We start from the raw sequence: 16988 nt of genomic DNA, 5'->3' as shown, positions 1-16988 counted from the left end.
TGCAGGCTTACCGCCCATGTGCGCAGCGGGCATCGTTACTGTTCTTCGTGCTCAATGACATGAGTTGCATGGACCCCATGTACCAGTTCTCGCTGGATGCCTACATCAGCCTCTTCATCCTCAGCATTGACAAGAGCCATCACAGCAACAAGCTGGAGGACCGCATCAACTACCTGAACGAATACCACACCTACGCTGTGTACAGGTCTCAGGGCTCTGCCCCACACCCCAGGCAGGGGCCAAGGCTCTAAGGCTGCCTCCCTCCTGCTACTCCAGCCCTGCTGGTTCCTGGGCCACTGTCCTTGGTGCCCTACCCTCCTCTCCATGCACCTTCCCCGCGGAGCATGCGCGCTGTCCTGGTCTGCCCGTCACCTGGGGGCCGGCAACTCCCAGTGGTATCTCCTCGGCTCCCCTTGGAGCACTGGACATGTCCATACAACTCTCCACTCTACCAGTGCCGTGCAGATGGTCCTGTGCACAGAAAGCCCTGGGAATCTTGCTACAGTCCAGATTTGGATCCAGCAGTGCTGGGGAGCGGCCTGAGATTCTGCATCTCTGACAAGCTCCCTGGGGTGGCTGCTGCTCCTGGTCTGTGGGTCACACTTGGAGTAGCAATGTACTTGACTTCTCTACCTGGACATTGCACAGACCCCTCAAGTTCAGCTCATTTTGGTTGAAACTCATTATCTTCCCCCTTCCTTCAGGGTCCTCAGCTCTGAATGGCACCAACACCCACTTCCTAGTCACCAAAGCCAGAAATTGGAATTATCCTTGATTCCGCCCTCTCCCCACCCCTCAGATCACTGACCAGGCTTTGCTCATAAATCTTCCTGCAAACTCTCCCCCTTGGGTCCTCCCCACTTCTAGGACTGCACTTCAGTTCAGGGCTTCATGATCTTTCTGGATGGCATGGCCATCTCCTAACAGGAGAGTCTGCCTCTAACAGTCCCTCTCCGATCTGTCCTCCTGCACTGCCAGTGTGAGCCTTCCAAATGCACAGATCTGACCATGCCACTCCCGGGTTGGTCAGACTCTTTGGGAGGCCACAAAGCCCTCTGTGCCCTGGCCTCCACATGCCTCACTAGACTCACCTTTCTCTGCTTTACACTGGGGCAACTCCTCCAAGACCACCAGGCAGCGTGGGCGCCCCAGCCCTGTGATTCCTCGGCAGCGCTGCCGCCCCTCCGAGGACTGGTCACATCATATCATAACCAATGGTCTGTCCCCCTCACTCTTCCTGACTTCCTCTAGGCTGGAGACTGTGGCTTATTCATCTTTGTGTCTTCAGGACCTGGCAGAGAGCCTGACACATAGTAGGGGTCCAATCAATGTTCAGTGTTTTTCAATGGAAATGAATGACTGATTTTACCCATGAACCTGGGACAATCACATCCTCTCTCTAGGTCCCTGAGAGCTTGACTCTTTCCAGGAGGTTTGGATTAGATGCTGATTAAGGTCCTTCTTCTGTGTGAGGCTTTGTGATTGTATGATCTTCACTCAGCAAGCATTCACGCTGAGTATCCGGCCTCCTCCACCCTCCCTGTCCCTTTCTCCCAGGTACACCTGCCGCACCCTTTTTGAGCGCCACAAGCTACTATTCAGTTTTCAGATGTGTGCCAAAATCCTGGAGACTTCTGGCAAACTCAACATGGATGAGTACAACTTCTTTCTTCGTGGAGGTGTGGTGAGTTGGACAGAGGGCACACCTGAGTACGGGGTGGTCAAGGCTGGGGAGAGGGGCAAGACCCAGGAAGGATGAGGATGCCAGAGCCAGAGGGTAAGGTCCAAGGCTCCAGTGAGCAAGCTAAGGAGAACTTCCAGGAGCAGATGCAAGACAGGCTCCCTGGGGCTGAGGGGTGACTTGCCACATGCACCTTCCTCACATTACAGGTGGGGTTTTGGGACCCCTCTTACTGTGACCCGCTGATGGACATGGTCCTGCCTCTGAAGCCACTCCTTCCCCAGCCTGAGTTCCATGGTCACCTTTACACTCTTTCCCTTTTGAGTACCTTCAACCCCTCCCTTCACTCCCTAACCCCACCCAGCACTCTGGTCTGATCAGCACTCCTGTTCCTGTATGGCCCATGCCGGTGAATGTGGCTGGAGAAAAACACACCCACACTGACTGAACGTGCTTTAAATCCATGATCATGAACCCCATAAAACTGCCAACATCTCCCTGCGGCCATTCTCCCACCCTCTTGGACCAGTTCTGTTCCTTTTGTCACCTTCACTTTACCTGCTATCAGGATTTTAGCAATAACCTCCCAACACTCCGCTGCCCCAAAATCTCAAACAGTGACCAGAGGGAGTCTTTTAAAATGGATGCCTGATCACTGACGTCATCCCCCAACTCCTCTCTCCATCCGCTCTAGCTTCACAGGCCTCCTTGCTGACACAGGCAGAGCCCAACTTGGGGCCTTTGCACTGGCTGTTCCTTCTTGCCAGAACACTGTTCCCCCAGCTGTACACTTGGCCCACTCTTTCACCTCCTTGAGACCTCCTTGACGTTCTTATTTAATACTTCAGACTACCCCCAGCACTTCCAAACTCCTTTATTCTCTCAGCTTATTCTAGTTCTCCTTGGTATTGCTGTCTTTAACTTAACGTAGTTACTGGTTTTTGGTTCATTATCTGCCCTTCCCTGTTGGAAAGTAAGTTCCTCAAGGACAGAGATACTTGTCCGTTTTGTTCAGTGATATGTCCTAAGTGCTTAAAACACACAGTTGGTGAACAATGAATATTTGTTAAAGAGAGTGAGTGAGTGAAGGAACAGCCTGTGAGGCTACCAGTAGAAACCATTAGAGTAAGAGAGAGTATTACCAGGCAACCACCAGAGGGCGCCAGCTTCCTAAATTTGAACTAGGCTATCGCTGCACAGTCTGGGAGACTTACACCCCCACATTTATTTCCCCAATAAAAGTGGATTCCAATCCTTCCCGGATTCCTGTATTTGGTTTCTTCATTCTGTTTCGTGCAAGGCTCATCTTGATATACCCGTCAAAAAAAAATAAAAAGGTAACTTCTTTGGAGATGTTCCCAGTTAGTCCCTCTCTGCTCTGCTTCCCCCCAGGTCCTGGATCGGGAGGGCCAAATGGATAACCCCTGTCCTAGCTGGCTCTCAGATGCTTACTGGGATAACATCACAGAGCTGGACAAACTGACCAACTTCCACGGACTCATGAACTCCTTTGAACAGTACCCTCGTGACTGGCTCTTGTGGTATACCAATGCCACCCCGGAGAAGGCCATGCTGCCAGGTGCCCAGGCCTCCAAGCCCCCCTCTCCTGTCTCTCTCTTCCTCCCATCCAGCCCGTGTGCTTGCCTGTGCCTTTACTCCCCATCCCCTTCCCCAGTGCCCCTCACCACATCCGCCTCCTGGCAGAGCATTCCCTGCAAGGCCCCCTTTGTTTAGATTCTCTGCTCTCCCGGATTCACACTCCTTGCAACTCCTCATCTTACCCCAGGTGAGTGGGAGAACGCCTGCGATGAAATGCAGCGGATGCTCATCGTTCGCTCCCTACGCCAGGACCGTGTGGCTTTCTGTGTCGCCTCTTTCATCGCCTCCAACCTTGGCTCCCGCTTCGTTGAGCCACCTGTGCTAAACATGAAGTTGGTCAGTGGCTTGGTTTCCTGGCCCACACCACCCCTGGGTCCTTCCTGCCTCCTTCCTCTTCCAGGGTACCATACACATTTCCTCAATCTCTCTCTCACTTACGCAACCTTCTGCCTGTGCTTCTGGCAGGTGATGGAGGATTCAACCCCACGAACCCCGCTGGTATTCATCCTGTCCCCCGGTGTGGACCCCACCAGTGCCCTGCTCCAGCTGGCAGAGCACACAGGCATGGCCCAGTGCTTCCATGCCCTGTCCCTGGGCCAGGGCCAGGCCCCCCTTGCTGCTCGGCTCCTCCGAGAGGGTGTGGTTCAGGGTCAGTGTCCATCCTGTTCTTCTCTCCCCATCCTCGGCCCTGGTCCTGCTCCCCAGAACCTCACCTCAATCACACTACTGTAACCGTGGCTCCCACCTCTTCCAAAGGCCCCTGAGCACGTGGACCCCTCCCCCAGCATGCAAGCCCACACTCAGGTGGCCAGCACAGGGAGAGATAGGCTCAGAATGGCTCCCTCTGAATCTGCCTCTCCTTGCAGGACACTGGGTGTTCCTTGCTAACTGCCACCTGTCACTGTCTTGGATGCCTAATCTGGACAAACTGGTGGAGCAGCTGCAGGTGGAGGATCCTCACCCTTCCTTCCGCCTCTGGCTCAGCTCTAGCCCCCACCCAGACTTCCCCATCTCAATCTTGCAAGCCAGCATCAAGATGACCACAGAACCACCAAAGGTATGGGTGACTGTAGGGAGGCAGCCCCCCCACACCATCTGGTCTCCCTTTCCTCCTGCCAGCATCAGAGGGATGCTTAACCTTAACTACACAGCTTCTTTTATTCTACTGTCCTCTAAAAACTCCCACCTCATTTCTCTCCTCTTTGTGCCAAACTCTCAGAACATAATAGTAATACATAACATTTCTTGAGTATATAATTATGTGGCAGGCATTGTTGTAAGTGCTCTACATTGATCAGCTCATTTAATACACACACCCCTTATCAGGTAAGCACTATCATTCACATCTTACAGATAAGAAACTGAGGCACAGAAGGGTAAATAACTGACCCACAGAAACTTCCTGCCTCCTACCATTTCTTCGTATTCTTTCTGTAACATCATACTTGCTGGACTCTCAGCCTCTTTCTCCTTCCTTCCCTCCAACTCTAGTGACAGTTTTGTCTCCTCTATCACAAGGTCACCACTGAATGCAGTCATATTGATCCCTTAAGTGTGATTATGGCCCTACATCCCACCCATTCACCCCCTGCTTAAACTGTTTTAGGAGCTTCTCATTGCTTTTAGTCAAGATTTAAACACTTGTTAACATGGTCTGTGTATCTAGTGGAAACCTCCCCAGCTCCATCCATCACCATTCTCCACTTTCTTTGCTCTACCTATGCTGTTAATTTTTAATTTTTTGTTGCTGTTCTTCCTCAACAGCCCCTGTATTCCTCTGCCTCAGGGCTTTTGCACAGGGCTGCTCTCCTCTGTCTTCCCTGCCCGCATGCCCCCTTTACCTCTTCAGGTCACTTCAGGTCACTGAACTCTGTGTAGGGCAACATCCCCGTGACACACTCTCATAAAACATTGACCACTCCTTCTGGCCCTACCACTGCAGTAATTTCACAGTTATTCATGTGATTCTGATTAGTACCTTTCTTCCTCTAGACTATAAGCTCCATGAAGGCAGAGGTACCTTCTGTGTTCTCTAACTCAACTTTCTCTGAAAGTTGCTCATCCAGAGGGGCCCAAACGTAGTAGTTGTTCAAGAAGGAAGTACTGTTTGAATGTACGTACACCCGATGTCTTCCGCCATCCTAAATCCTCCTTCACCACCTTGGGGCAGCTGACCTGGTTGATGGTCCCTCTCCCTAGTTTCCTGACACGCACTCCTGGTTCTCCCTCTGCCTCTTGCCATGTCATTTATTACTTTGTGCTCCTCTCTCCTCCTGTTGTGTGGTCGTATCTCAAGACTTAGTTCTTGACTTCCAGCTTTTCTCATTCTACATTTCCTCCTTTCACAACTCAATGGAGAAATTGTCCTTTTTCTGATTTCAACTCCACCAATCCTCATCTCTGGCTCCAGAATCAAACTCAGTTCCAGGTCTGAATTCCATCTGGTTACAAAGCATTTCTTTTCCACGTGCCTACATCATAAATCCCGCGCTCTCACAACTAGTTGTCAGCTTCTCCACCATAGATAATCCCCTGTCCCATTTTTGTTAATGGTGCCATTCATTTAAAGATAATGTATGTTTAAAGGAGATTTTTATTTACCTTTATTTTTTCTGCCAAAAAACGCATTCTGTGCCCCCATTTAAAAATATCAAAAGTCCAGAAATGTGTCACCAGTGCAATAGAGAACATTTAAAAAATTCATTTTTAAGGGTCTTTTTTTTTTCTTTCTGAGAGCGGTGTATGCCTTGGTAGCTAGAAGGCGCTCTGTTGGTTGCACACCCAGTGATGGGTGCAGGGGTGTCAGTGCAGAGGTAGGTACTATTTAGGTCTGCATAATAAAGGTGGAGGAAGTGATGGATCTGAGGGACATCTAGGAGGAGGGAGAGAGGAATCAGAGGGGATGGCTCTGCAGGGGAGAGGTCCCTGCCCAGGCTCAGCCCAGGGGAGCTCTCTTTTCTAATTTTTTAAAAATGCTGCTTGCTGGCGATGCAGAGCCGCTCTGTGACCCGCCAAGCCTTAGTGGTGGTAGAATTCAGGACATTTTTGCTACACTGGGTTTCTTTTGGAAGCTGACAAAGAAGTCAGTGTTGTTTTAATATTTTATTTGGAAATCATTTTGAACTTTACAGAAAAGTTGTAAGAATAAAAATAGTATTAAGAACACCTACGTACATGTTACCCATATTCATCTATTGTCAGTTTTGCCCCACTTGCCTTATCATTTGCTCTCTCTTCACACACACACACACACACACACACACACACACACACACACACACACATACTTTTTCTGAACCATTTGAGAGTAAATTACACACATCATGCCTGTTACCACTAAATACTTCAGTGTATTTCAGTGTAAATGTTTCAATCCTCAGAAAAAAGATATTCCTTTCTATAACTGCAGCACAGTTGCTGACTTCAATAAACTGATACAATATTTTCACTTACATTTATGATATATTCCAATTTTGCTAAATAATCCAATCATGTTCTTTATAAAATTTCACCCAGCACAGGATTCATTCTAGATCAAATGTTGCAATTTTGTTGTCCTGGGAAAGAGGCTGTTTTTGCATCAGGATATAAATAGTCAGCCCAAATAGTCAAGGGAACAGTGGTTCTGAATTTTTCTTCAAATAATAAGGTCCCCATAATCACAGCCCCCATGCTGCCAATTGGGGGTACAATTCTGGAGTATATTCTTGGATCACTGCCTACCATTCAGTTTTTTAAAAATTATTAAATATTAAGTAGATACAAAAGAATACTTATAAAATATATGCAACATATATAGGATCACGATTCAGTAAAAACCTGGGCTGTTGTCCTGTGTAAGAAAGGATCCCCATTTTCTCTGACATCTCCCTATGCTTCTCCACAACATTGTCGGCTTTCTGCCTCACTCAGAAGAAGCCACTATTGTGAATGTTGTATTTGTGTAACTATTTTCTTTCTAACTTTAACACAAAAGGTTGTGTGGCTAGTGGGACCATGCTGTATACTCATACATTTCTCTACAGGTTGCTTTTTCATTCACCATTTATGTACTTGACATTTATTAATGCTGTTGTGTTCTTAGCTCTTCATATATTCCAGATCCTAATCCTTTGCCATTTATGACATTTGTGGGTTGTCTTTTCTCTATGTTATTTTTTGGGTGAATAGAAATTCTTAATTTTCATAAGGTTGAATTTAACTATCTTTTTTTTATGGTTTGTGCTCCTATTCATTATATCTTTATTTACTCCAAGGTTGTGCACTCTTTTATATATATATTTGTCTTCCAAAAAGTGTTTATTTTATTTTTTATTAAAGTATCATTGATATACAATCTTATGAAGGTTTCACATGAACAACATTGTGGTTTCAACATTCACTTATATTACCAAGTTCTCACCCCGCCATTCCATTGCAATCACTGTCCATCAGCGTCGTAAGATGCTATAGAGTCACTACTTGTCTTCACTCTGCTGTACTGCCTACCCCGTGACCTACTTATATTGTGATTGTGAATTATAGTGCCCCTTAATCCCATTCTCCCTCCCCACCTACCCTCCCCAACCATTACCCTTTGATAACTACTAGTATCTTCTTGGGGTCTGTGAGTCTGCTGCTGTTTTGTTCCTTCCGTTTTGCTTTGTTTTTATACTCCACAAATGAGTAAAACCATTTAGTACTTGTCTTTCTCCACCTGGCTTATTTCACTGCGAAGAATAACCTCTAGCTTCATCCATGTTGTTGCAAATAGTAGGATTTCTTTTCTTTTTATGGCTGAATAATATTCTGTTGTGTATATGTACCACATCTTCTTTATCCATTCATCTACTGAAGGACACTTAGGTTGCTTCCATATCTTGGTTATTGTAAATAGTGCAGCAATAAACATAGGGGTGCATATGTCTTTTTGAATCAGGGACCTTCTTTGTTTGGGTAAATTCCTAGGTCAAATGATATTTCTATTTTTAGGGTTTTTTTTCCCTGAAGAGGCACAGGGTGCTTTATTGATTTCAGTGTCATTAGTTCTCATTATATATATATATATTTTTTTATTTTGACATTGTTAATGTACAATTACTTGAACAACATTATGGTTACTAGACTCCCCCTATTATCAAGTCCCCCCACATACCCCATTACAGTCACTGTCCATCAGCGTAGTAAGATGCTATAGAATCATTACTTGTCTTCTCTGTATATACTGCCTTCCCCGTGTCCCCCCTCCACTACATTATGTGTGCTAATCGTAATGCCCCTTTTCCCTGCTTGTCCCTCCCTTCCCACCCATCCTCCACAGTCCCTTTCCCTTTGGTAACTGTTAGTCCATTCTTGGGTTCTGTGAGTCTGCTGCTGTTTTGTTCCTTCAGTTTTTCTCTGTTCTTATACTCCACAGATGAGTGAAATCATTTGATACTTGTCTTTCTCCTCCTGGCTTATTTCACTGAGCATAATACCCTCTAGCTCCATCCATGTTGTTGCAAATGGTAGGATTTGTTTTCTTCTTATGGCTGAATAATATTCCATTGTGTATATGTACCACATCTTCTTTATCCATTCATCTACTGATGGACACTTAGGTTGCTTCCATTTCTTGGCTATTGTAAATAGTGCTGCGATAAACATAGGGGTGCATATGTCTTTTCCAAACTGGGCTCCTGTATTCTTAGGGTAAATTCCTAGGAGTGGAATTCGTGGGTCAAATGATATTTCTATTTTGATTTTTTTGAGGAACCTCCATATTGCTTTCCACAATGGTTGAACTAGTTTACATCCCACCAGCAGTGTAGGAGGGTTCCCCTTTCTCCACATCCTTGCCAATATTTGTTGTTGTTTTTCTTTTGGATGTTGGCCATCCTAACTGGTGTGAGGTGATATCTCATTGTGGTTTTAATTTGCATTTCTCTGATGATTAGTGATGTGAAGCATCTTTTCATGTGCCTATTGGCCATCTGAATTTCTTCTTTGGAGAAGTGTCCGTTCAGCTCCTCTGCCCATTTTTTAATTGGCGTATTTGCTTTTTGTTTGTTGAGGTGTGTGACCTCTTTATATAATTTGGATGTCAACCCCTTATTGGATATGTCATTTATGAATATATTCTCCCATACTGTAGGATGTCTTTTTATTCAACTGATGGTGTCCTTTGCTGTACAGAAGCTTTTTAGTTTGATATAGTTCCACTTGTTCATTTTTGCTTTTGTTTCCCTTGCCCAGGGAGATATGTTCATGAAGAAGTTGCTCATGTTTATGTCTAAGAGATTTTTGCCTGTATTTTTTTCTAAGAGTTTTATGGTTTCATGACTTACATTCAGGTCTTTGATCCATTTTGAGTTTACTTTTCTGTGTAGGGTTAGAAAATAATCCAGTTTTATTCTCTTACATGTAGCTGTCCAGTTTTGCCAACACCAGCTATTGAAAAGGCTGTCATTTCCCCATTGTATATCCATGGTTCCTTTATTTTAATTGACCATAAATGCTTTGGTTTATATCTGGGCTCTCTATTCTGTTCCACTAGTCTGTGGGTCTGTTCTTGTGCCAGTACCAAATTGTCTTGATTTATGTGGCTTTGTAGTAGAGCTTGAAGTCAGAGAGCATAAATTCCCCTGCTTTATTCTTCCTTCTCAGGATTGCTTTGGCTATTCGGGGTTTTTTGTGGTTCCATATGAATTTTAGAACTATTTGCTCTAGTTCATTGAAGAATGCTGTAGGTATTTTGACAGGGATTGCATTGAATCTATAGATTGCTTTAGGTAGGATGGCCATTTTGACAATAGTAATTGTTCCTAGCCAAGAGCCTGGGATGAGTTTCCATTTATTAGTGTCCTCTTTAATTTCTCTTAAGAGTGTCTTGTAGTTTTCAGGATATAGGTCTTTTACTTCCTTAGTTAGGTTAATTCCTAGGTATTTTATTCTTTCTGATGTAATTGTGAATGAAATTGTTTTCCTGATTTCTCTTTCTGCTAGTTCATTGTTAGTGTATAGGAATGCAACAGATTTCTGTGTATTAATTTTGTATCCCACAACTTTGCTGAGTTCAGATATTAGATCTAGTAGTTTTGGAGTGGATTCTTTAGGGGTTTTTTATGTACAATATCATGTCATCTGCAAACAGGGACAGTTTAACTTCTTCCTTGCCAATCTGGATGCCTTTTATTTCTTTGTGTTGTCTGATTGCTGTGGCTAGGACCTCCAGTACTATGTTGAATAAAAGTGGGGAGAATGGGCATCCTTGTCTTGTTCCCGATCTTAAAGGAAAAGCTTTCAGCTTCTTGCTGTTAAGTATGATGTTGGCTGTGGCTTTGTCATATATGGCCTTTATTATGTTGAGGTACTTTCCCTCTATACCCATTTTGTTGAGAATTTTTATCATGAATGGATGTTGAATTTTGTCAAATGCTTTTCAGCATCTGTGGAGATGATCATGTGGTTTTTGTCCTTTTTGTTGATGTGGTGGATGATGTTGATGGATTTTCGAATGTTGTACAATCCTTGTATCCCTGGGATGAATCCCACTTGATCGTGATGGATGATCTTTTTGATGTATTTTTGAATTCAGTTTGCTAATATTTTGTTGAGTATTTTTGCATCTATGTTCATCAGGGATATTGGTCTGTAATTTTCTTTTTTTGTGGTGTCTTTGCCTGGTTTTGGTATTAGAGTGATGCTGGCCTCATAGAATGAGTTTAGAAGTAGTCCCTCTTCTTCTACTCTTTGGAAAACTTTAAGGAGGATGGGTATTAGGTCTTCACTAAGTGTTTGATAAAATTCAGTGGTGAATCTTCTGTGTTCTGAGAGACTATCTTCTTCCCCAGATTGGGGAAGTTTTCAGCAATTACCTCCTCAATGACACTTTCCATCCCTTTTTCTCTCTTCTTCTTCTGGTACCCCTATAATGCAAATATTGTTCCATTTGGATTGGTTACACAGTTCTCTCAATATTCTTTCATTCTTAGAGATTCTTTTTCCTCTCTGTGCCTCAGCTTCTTTGTGTTCCTTTTCTCTTATTTCTATTCCATTTGCCATCTCTTCTACTGCATCTAATCTGCTTTTAAATTCCTCCATTGTATGTTTCATTTCAGATATGGAATTTCTTAATGATTGAATCTCCAACTTAAATTTGTTCCTGAGTTATTGAATATTTTTCTGTACCTCCATAAGCATGTTTATAATTTTTATTTTGAACTCTCTTTCAGGAAGATTGGTGAGTTCAGTTTCATTTGGCCCTTTTCCTGGGGTTTGTGAGATTTTGGTCTGAACCATGTTCTTTTGACATTTCATATTTCTGTGTGGTGCCCACTAGTGCCCAGAAGTTCCAGTCTCTGGAGCTTCTCAGCCCCTAGAGTGAGGTTGGGGGTCATAGGGGAGTGGAGCTCAGGCCTGGGGGGAGGAAAGGTCTGTTTCCTGATTCCCGTCTGCAGTGCCTGTCTCCAGTGTCAGAGCCAGTGTGCCAAGCACACAGGTATAAACCTCTCTGCTTTGCATCTCTAGCTATTTCAGGTGGGGCCTCCCTCTGGCTGGCCTGATGCCAGCACAGTGACTGCTGGTTTGCAAACTGGTGCCAGCAGGCTAGGAGGAAGGTGCAGAAGGCTGCGTATCACAGTGGGGGGCCTCAGAGCTGAGTAGGCAGCCAGGGGGATGGAGCACCTGAAACTCCTCAAAGTTCCCAACCAGCTGGGCAGAGCACACTCAGACAACCTTGTCCAGCTCTCCTTTCTCCCATGCAGCAAGCTCTGAGCACACCCTTCCCCTTCAGCAGCCCTTTGTTTTTAGGAAGCCTCTCAGACTGCCTGCCTTTCCTCTAACACAGAGCGGTTGGATGTGGATCCCCGTCCTCCACAAACGGCCGGAATCTCAGTCTCTCAAGCAGTGTGCCTGTCCGAGCTCCCCAACGTCCAGAGCACCATGCAATATAGGTTTCTGCTCACAAAGCAGATCTCCAGGACTAGGTGTTCAGCAGTCCCAAGCTTGCACCCCCCTCCCCACTCCATTCCTCTTCCTCCTGCCAGTGAGCTGGGGCTGGGGAAGGGCTTGGGTCCCACTGGATTAAGGCTTTTGTACTTTACCCTGTTCTGTGAGGTCTGCTCTATTCACGAGGTCTGTATGCAGTCTGGTTCAGCCTTCTTACTTGTTGCTGTTTTAGGGTTAGTTGTATTAATTAACTATATTTTCATACTATTTGTGGTTTTGGGAGGAGTTCTACGTCTCACCTCTCACGCTGCCATCTTGAATAATCTAGTAAAACTCCTAAGTTTTTTGAGGAACCTCCATATTGCTTTCCACAAAAAATTTTTGTTAATTTGTCTTTCACATTTAGGTTTTTAATAATTTGGAACTGGCTTTTTTGAGTGTGGAATGAGATAGAGGTCTAATTTTATTTTTTTCCATATGGATAACCAGTTCTCCCAGTACTGTTATTGAATAGGCCACAATTATCTTTCTGGTCTGCAAAGCCTGCTCACCCTTAAATCAGGTCTTCATATATATATGTGTGTGTGTGTGTGTGTGTGTATATATGTGTATATATATATAGCCCTTTATTCTGTTCATTGGTCAAGTTTATATTGGTGTCAATATACACTGTCTTAATTACTAAATATCTGTATAAGAATTTGTGATAGAAGAGAAGGCAAGTCTCTTCATCTTACTCTTCTGCAGGCTTTTTGTAGCCTTTTATTTTCCAACATAAATTTTGGAATTAGCTTGTCAAGTTCCACGGAAAAAAAAAACTCTATTATTTTTGGGGAAATTGACATCATCAGGATATTGAGCTTTGCAATCCATAAATATAGTATTTCTTTCCATTTATTCTTTACTTTAATAAAGTTTTGTAATTCTCTCCTTAAACATTTATCCATTTTTATTAGATTTATTTCTAGATACTTTACATATTTGATGATGATATAGATGGTATTTTAAAAATAATTATTTTGTTTTTGTTACTGGTCTAGCCAAAATTCTTCAGTTTCTCACTACTCCATTCTCTCCATCATAGATGTCTTGTTAGAACACCATTTCAACATATCACTGTCCTACTCAAGGCAAAGAGGGACCCCATGATGCCTGGTAAATCAAGGCCAAATGGTTCCATCTTATCCATCTTATGGCCCTTCTTATCCACCTGAGCATTTGCACTTGACTTTAGTTAGATTCACCTTCTCACTTATTCTCCCCTTTGTATCTTTATTCCTTCAATTCTTTTCAACACTAGGAAACCAAGGCCCTCCTCTCAGCTTACTCACATGCTTTCCATTTGTAAGGCTTAACCCAAATCACAACTTGTTCACGAAGCCTGATAAACCCAATCACATGGAGTGTTCCTCCTTTATGATATACTATGCCCTTTTAATCTACACTAGGCCTTTGCACATAGTAGTGTATATTTTTGTTCATTAATAGTTGTATGTGTATGTCTTCATCTTTGTTCATATTATCTGGCACTCCCAAATTGAGTTGGCCTACCCACCATTGAGAACATTGTGGCTGACAGGATCAAGAGTGGGGGGGCACAAGAAGGTAGGGCTGCCACTAGCCCTTATATTATCTGTGTTGTGAATTAAAGGCACTTAGTCCTGTGAGTTCACATCTTGATGTAAGGATCAAGGGCTGGATTTCAGCCTCCACTCACCCCTTCAGTCAGTGAGCACCCTCTACAACTATACACGTGGTGCTGGTGGCAGGGCGGAGCATGATGCATGTCACCCCAGCTCTGTACCTCACTGTTCCCAGGGCCTAAAGGCCAACATGACCCGCCTTTACCAGCTGATGACAGAACCACAGTTTTCCCGCTGCTCCAAACCTGCCAAGTATAAGAAGTTGCTGTTTGCACTCTGCTTCTTCCACTCTGTGTTACTAGAACGCAAAAAGTTCCTGCAGCTTGGCTGGAACATTGTCTATGACTTCAACGACTCTGACTTTGAGGTTTGTGCTAACCAGGGATCCCTCATCTAAGCCCTCTCTCCTAACACTTCCTACCCATGGCTCCCCTGTGGGAATAGCTGCTGACAGAAAGCCTGTGTTAAGGCCCTATTGGAAAAGTTGCTGCCTTAACTGTTTGTGGGTCTGGGGGCTTCGGCTGGGACCATGCACAGGTGTCAGAGAACTTGCTGAGCCTCTATCTGGATGAGTATGAGGAGACACCCTGGGATGCGCTCAAGTACCTCATTGCCGGAGTTAACTATGGTGGGCATGTCACGGACGACTGGGACCGGCGCCTGCTCATCACCTACATCAATGAATATTTTTGTGACCAGTCTCTATCAACTACCTCCTACCGGTGAGGCGGAGGTGGCCCTGAACAGGGAGCCAGAGAATATAGACAGGAGGCAGGACTAGGGGTAGGGGAAGTGTTTGAGGAGAGGATACGAGATTGGGAGAAGGCAGAGTTTGCGGAATTGGGAGGGGGAGCAAGAGCAGGGAGTTGGAGGAATGGGACATGCGTAGGTATTGAAGCCTCAGAGTCCCCACAAGGTGGCGATAGTTATTCTGTGGTTTCCCAGGTTGTCAGTATTGGAGACTTATTTCATCCCCAAAGATGGGAGTCTGGCCTCTTACAAGGAGTACATCAGCTTGTTGCCCAGCATGGACTCCCCTGAGGCCTTTGGCCAGCACCCCAATGCGGATGTGGCCTCCCAGATCACTGAGGCACGAACTCTCTTTGAGACTCTGCTTTCCCTGCAACCGCAGATTACACCCACCAGGGTCAGAGGCCAGAGCCGGGAAGAGAAGGTAAGAGCAGATGGACACCTGGGGGAAGGAAAGCAATGAGGAAGAGAGGTCTCCACTCAGAGCTCCTGTCTCGTCAGGTCCTTGAGTTGGCCGCTGATGTGAAACAAAAGATCCCTGAAATGATTGACTATGAAGGGACTCGAAAACTGCTGGCTATGGACCCCTCCCCCCTCAATGTGGTCCTTCTGCAAGAGATCCAGAGATACAATAAACTTATGGAGACCATCCTGTAAGATGGAGAGGAGCTCTGGAAATGTGGGGAGGGTGTAAGAGGAAAGGCTTTCAGCCCCTGCCTAGGTGAAAGCCTTTCCTCTTACACCCCCTACCTTGTGCTGCTCAGGTTCTCACTGACAGACCTAGAAAAAGGCATTCAGGGCCTCATCGTCATGTCTACAAGCCTGGAAGAGATCTTCAATTGCATATTTGATGCCCATGTCCCTCCACTCTGGGGAAAGGCAAGAGGACATCATTGTCTAAGCTACTCCCCTGATAAGCATTCCTCTCACCTCTGTGCCTCCAGTCTCCTGGTTCTAGGGAGGCATAGGGCAAAATGCTGTGAGCCTGAGTTTTGGGCCAGGCAGGCTCAGGATAGAAATCTGGCTCTGCCATTCACTCACTGACTTTGCACAAGTTATCAGCTTAAAAACTTAGGGCAAGTTCCTAACCTCTCCAAGGGTGTTTCCACTTCACAGTACTGTGCACAACACTTAATATGAGCTTCATTAATGGTAACTGGCTAGCATTCCTGTGGCTGTTGTTGTTAATAAGTAGTTGTCATTTTATGCTCCTTCCTGGGAGTTGGCTTTTGGAGAGCTTTGCCCATCTGTACTTGGGGAACAGGGGCTGACACCACATATTCTTCTCATACATATGCTGCAAGTGCTCAAGGATTTGAGTGAATGAACACATACTGCCTCTTCCTCCAGGCATATCCCTCACAAAAGCCACTGGCTGCATGGACCCGGGACTTGGCCATGCGTGTCGAACAGTTTGAGCTGTGGGCTAGCCGTGCCCGGCCTCCAGTGATCTTCTGGTTGTCTGGCTTCACCTTTCCCACTGGCTTCCTCACTGCTGTGCTGCAGTCTTCAGCTCGCCAAAACAATGTAAGCAATGTGGAAAGCGTGATGGAGTGTATGCTGGGGACATGTATTTGCTCTGTCTCTGGGGCCCCTCTCTTATTCTCACCTTCAATCCCCAGATTTCAGTGGACAGCCTCTCTTGGGAGTTCATTGTTTCCACTGTGGATGACAGCAACCTAGTGTATCCACCCAAGGTGGGAGCCAGATGTGCTTGGGGCTCTGAGCAAAGGCGGGTCTGGTTGGGAAGGGTGTTGGGAGCAAAGGTGGGAAACAATTGGTTGAGAAAGAAGAAGAGCGGTGGCAGCTCCGGGGCACTAGCAACTGTGGATCTGGACATCCTTCCGACCTATCCCCATCTCTCCCCAGGATGGTGTCTGGATTCGGGGCCTGTACCTGGAGGGTGCGGGCTGGGACCGGAAGAACTCCTGCTTGGTGGAGGCAGAACCCATGCAGCTTGTCTGCCTCATGCCCACGATCCACTTCCGACCTGCAGAAAGTCGCAAGAAGAGCGCTAAAGGTGGGACAGCTCCCATAGACCTGCCTGCCCCTTCCTCGTTTGGATCCTAGCCCATCCTCTCCTCCCTCCTTCCCCAGACCTGCTCCTGCACTGCTTTCTCAGAGGCTTCAGATATCTGATGATTTTCTTCTCCTTTCCCTCAGGCATGTACTCCTGTCCCTGCTATTATTATCCCAACCGGGCAGGCAGCTCAGACCGAGCCTCCTTTGTCATTGGCATTGACCTCCACTCTGGGACCATGTCATCTGATCACTGGATCAAGAGGGGCACTGCTCTTCTCATGAGCCTGGACAGCTGAGAAGGCCTCCTCTTCTTCCCCACTTGAGAGGGTCGGAGATAGCCAAGGCTGACCGTGCACCTTGAACCAAGGCTGGACCTCACTCAGGCC

At 45.7% G+C, this 16988-nt stretch overlaps 1 protein-coding gene across 2 annotated transcripts in view; it reads left to right on the top strand.

Annotated features, from left to right (window-relative positions):
* DNAH2 (dynein axonemal heavy chain 2) overlaps positions 1-16943 on the top strand; it is a 94536-nt gene extending 77593 nt beyond the window's left edge. The window contains exons 75-89 of one of the 2 annotated variants that reach the window (XM_036896153.2): positions 6-205; positions 1558-1684; positions 3074-3260; positions 3468-3616; positions 3746-3929; positions 4147-4337; positions 14006-14197; positions 14368-14552; positions 14776-15004; positions 15082-15233; positions 15345-15459; positions 15931-16107; positions 16203-16277; positions 16450-16600; positions 16744-16943. In XM_036896153.2, coding sequence (XP_036752048.2) covers positions 6-205; positions 1558-1684; positions 3074-3260; positions 3468-3616; positions 3746-3929; positions 4147-4337; positions 14006-14197; positions 14368-14552; positions 14776-15004; positions 15082-15233; positions 15345-15459; positions 15931-16107; positions 16203-16277; positions 16450-16600; positions 16744-16898 — 2469 coding nt within the window. In that variant the 3' untranslated portion in view covers positions 16899-16943. Of the gene's footprint in view, positions 1-5; positions 206-1557; positions 1685-3073; positions 3261-3467; positions 3617-3745; positions 3930-4146; positions 4338-14005; positions 14198-14367; positions 14553-14775; positions 15005-15081; positions 15234-15344; positions 15460-15930; positions 16108-16202; positions 16278-16449; positions 16601-16743 lie in introns of those variants that run through there. The other variant, XR_008997173.1, reaches the window with a different exon arrangement.
* Positions 16944-16988: the final 45 nt, after the last annotated feature.

The sequence above is a fragment of the Manis pentadactyla genome, chromosome 4, assembly GCF_030020395.1.
Source record: "Manis pentadactyla isolate mManPen7 chromosome 4, mManPen7.hap1, whole genome shotgun sequence".
Classification (NCBI taxonomy): Eukaryota; Metazoa; Chordata; class Mammalia; order Pholidota; family Manidae; genus Manis; species Manis pentadactyla.
The sequence above is the reverse complement of the archived record's forward strand: the minus strand, read 5'-3'. Positions and strand labels throughout refer to the sequence as shown.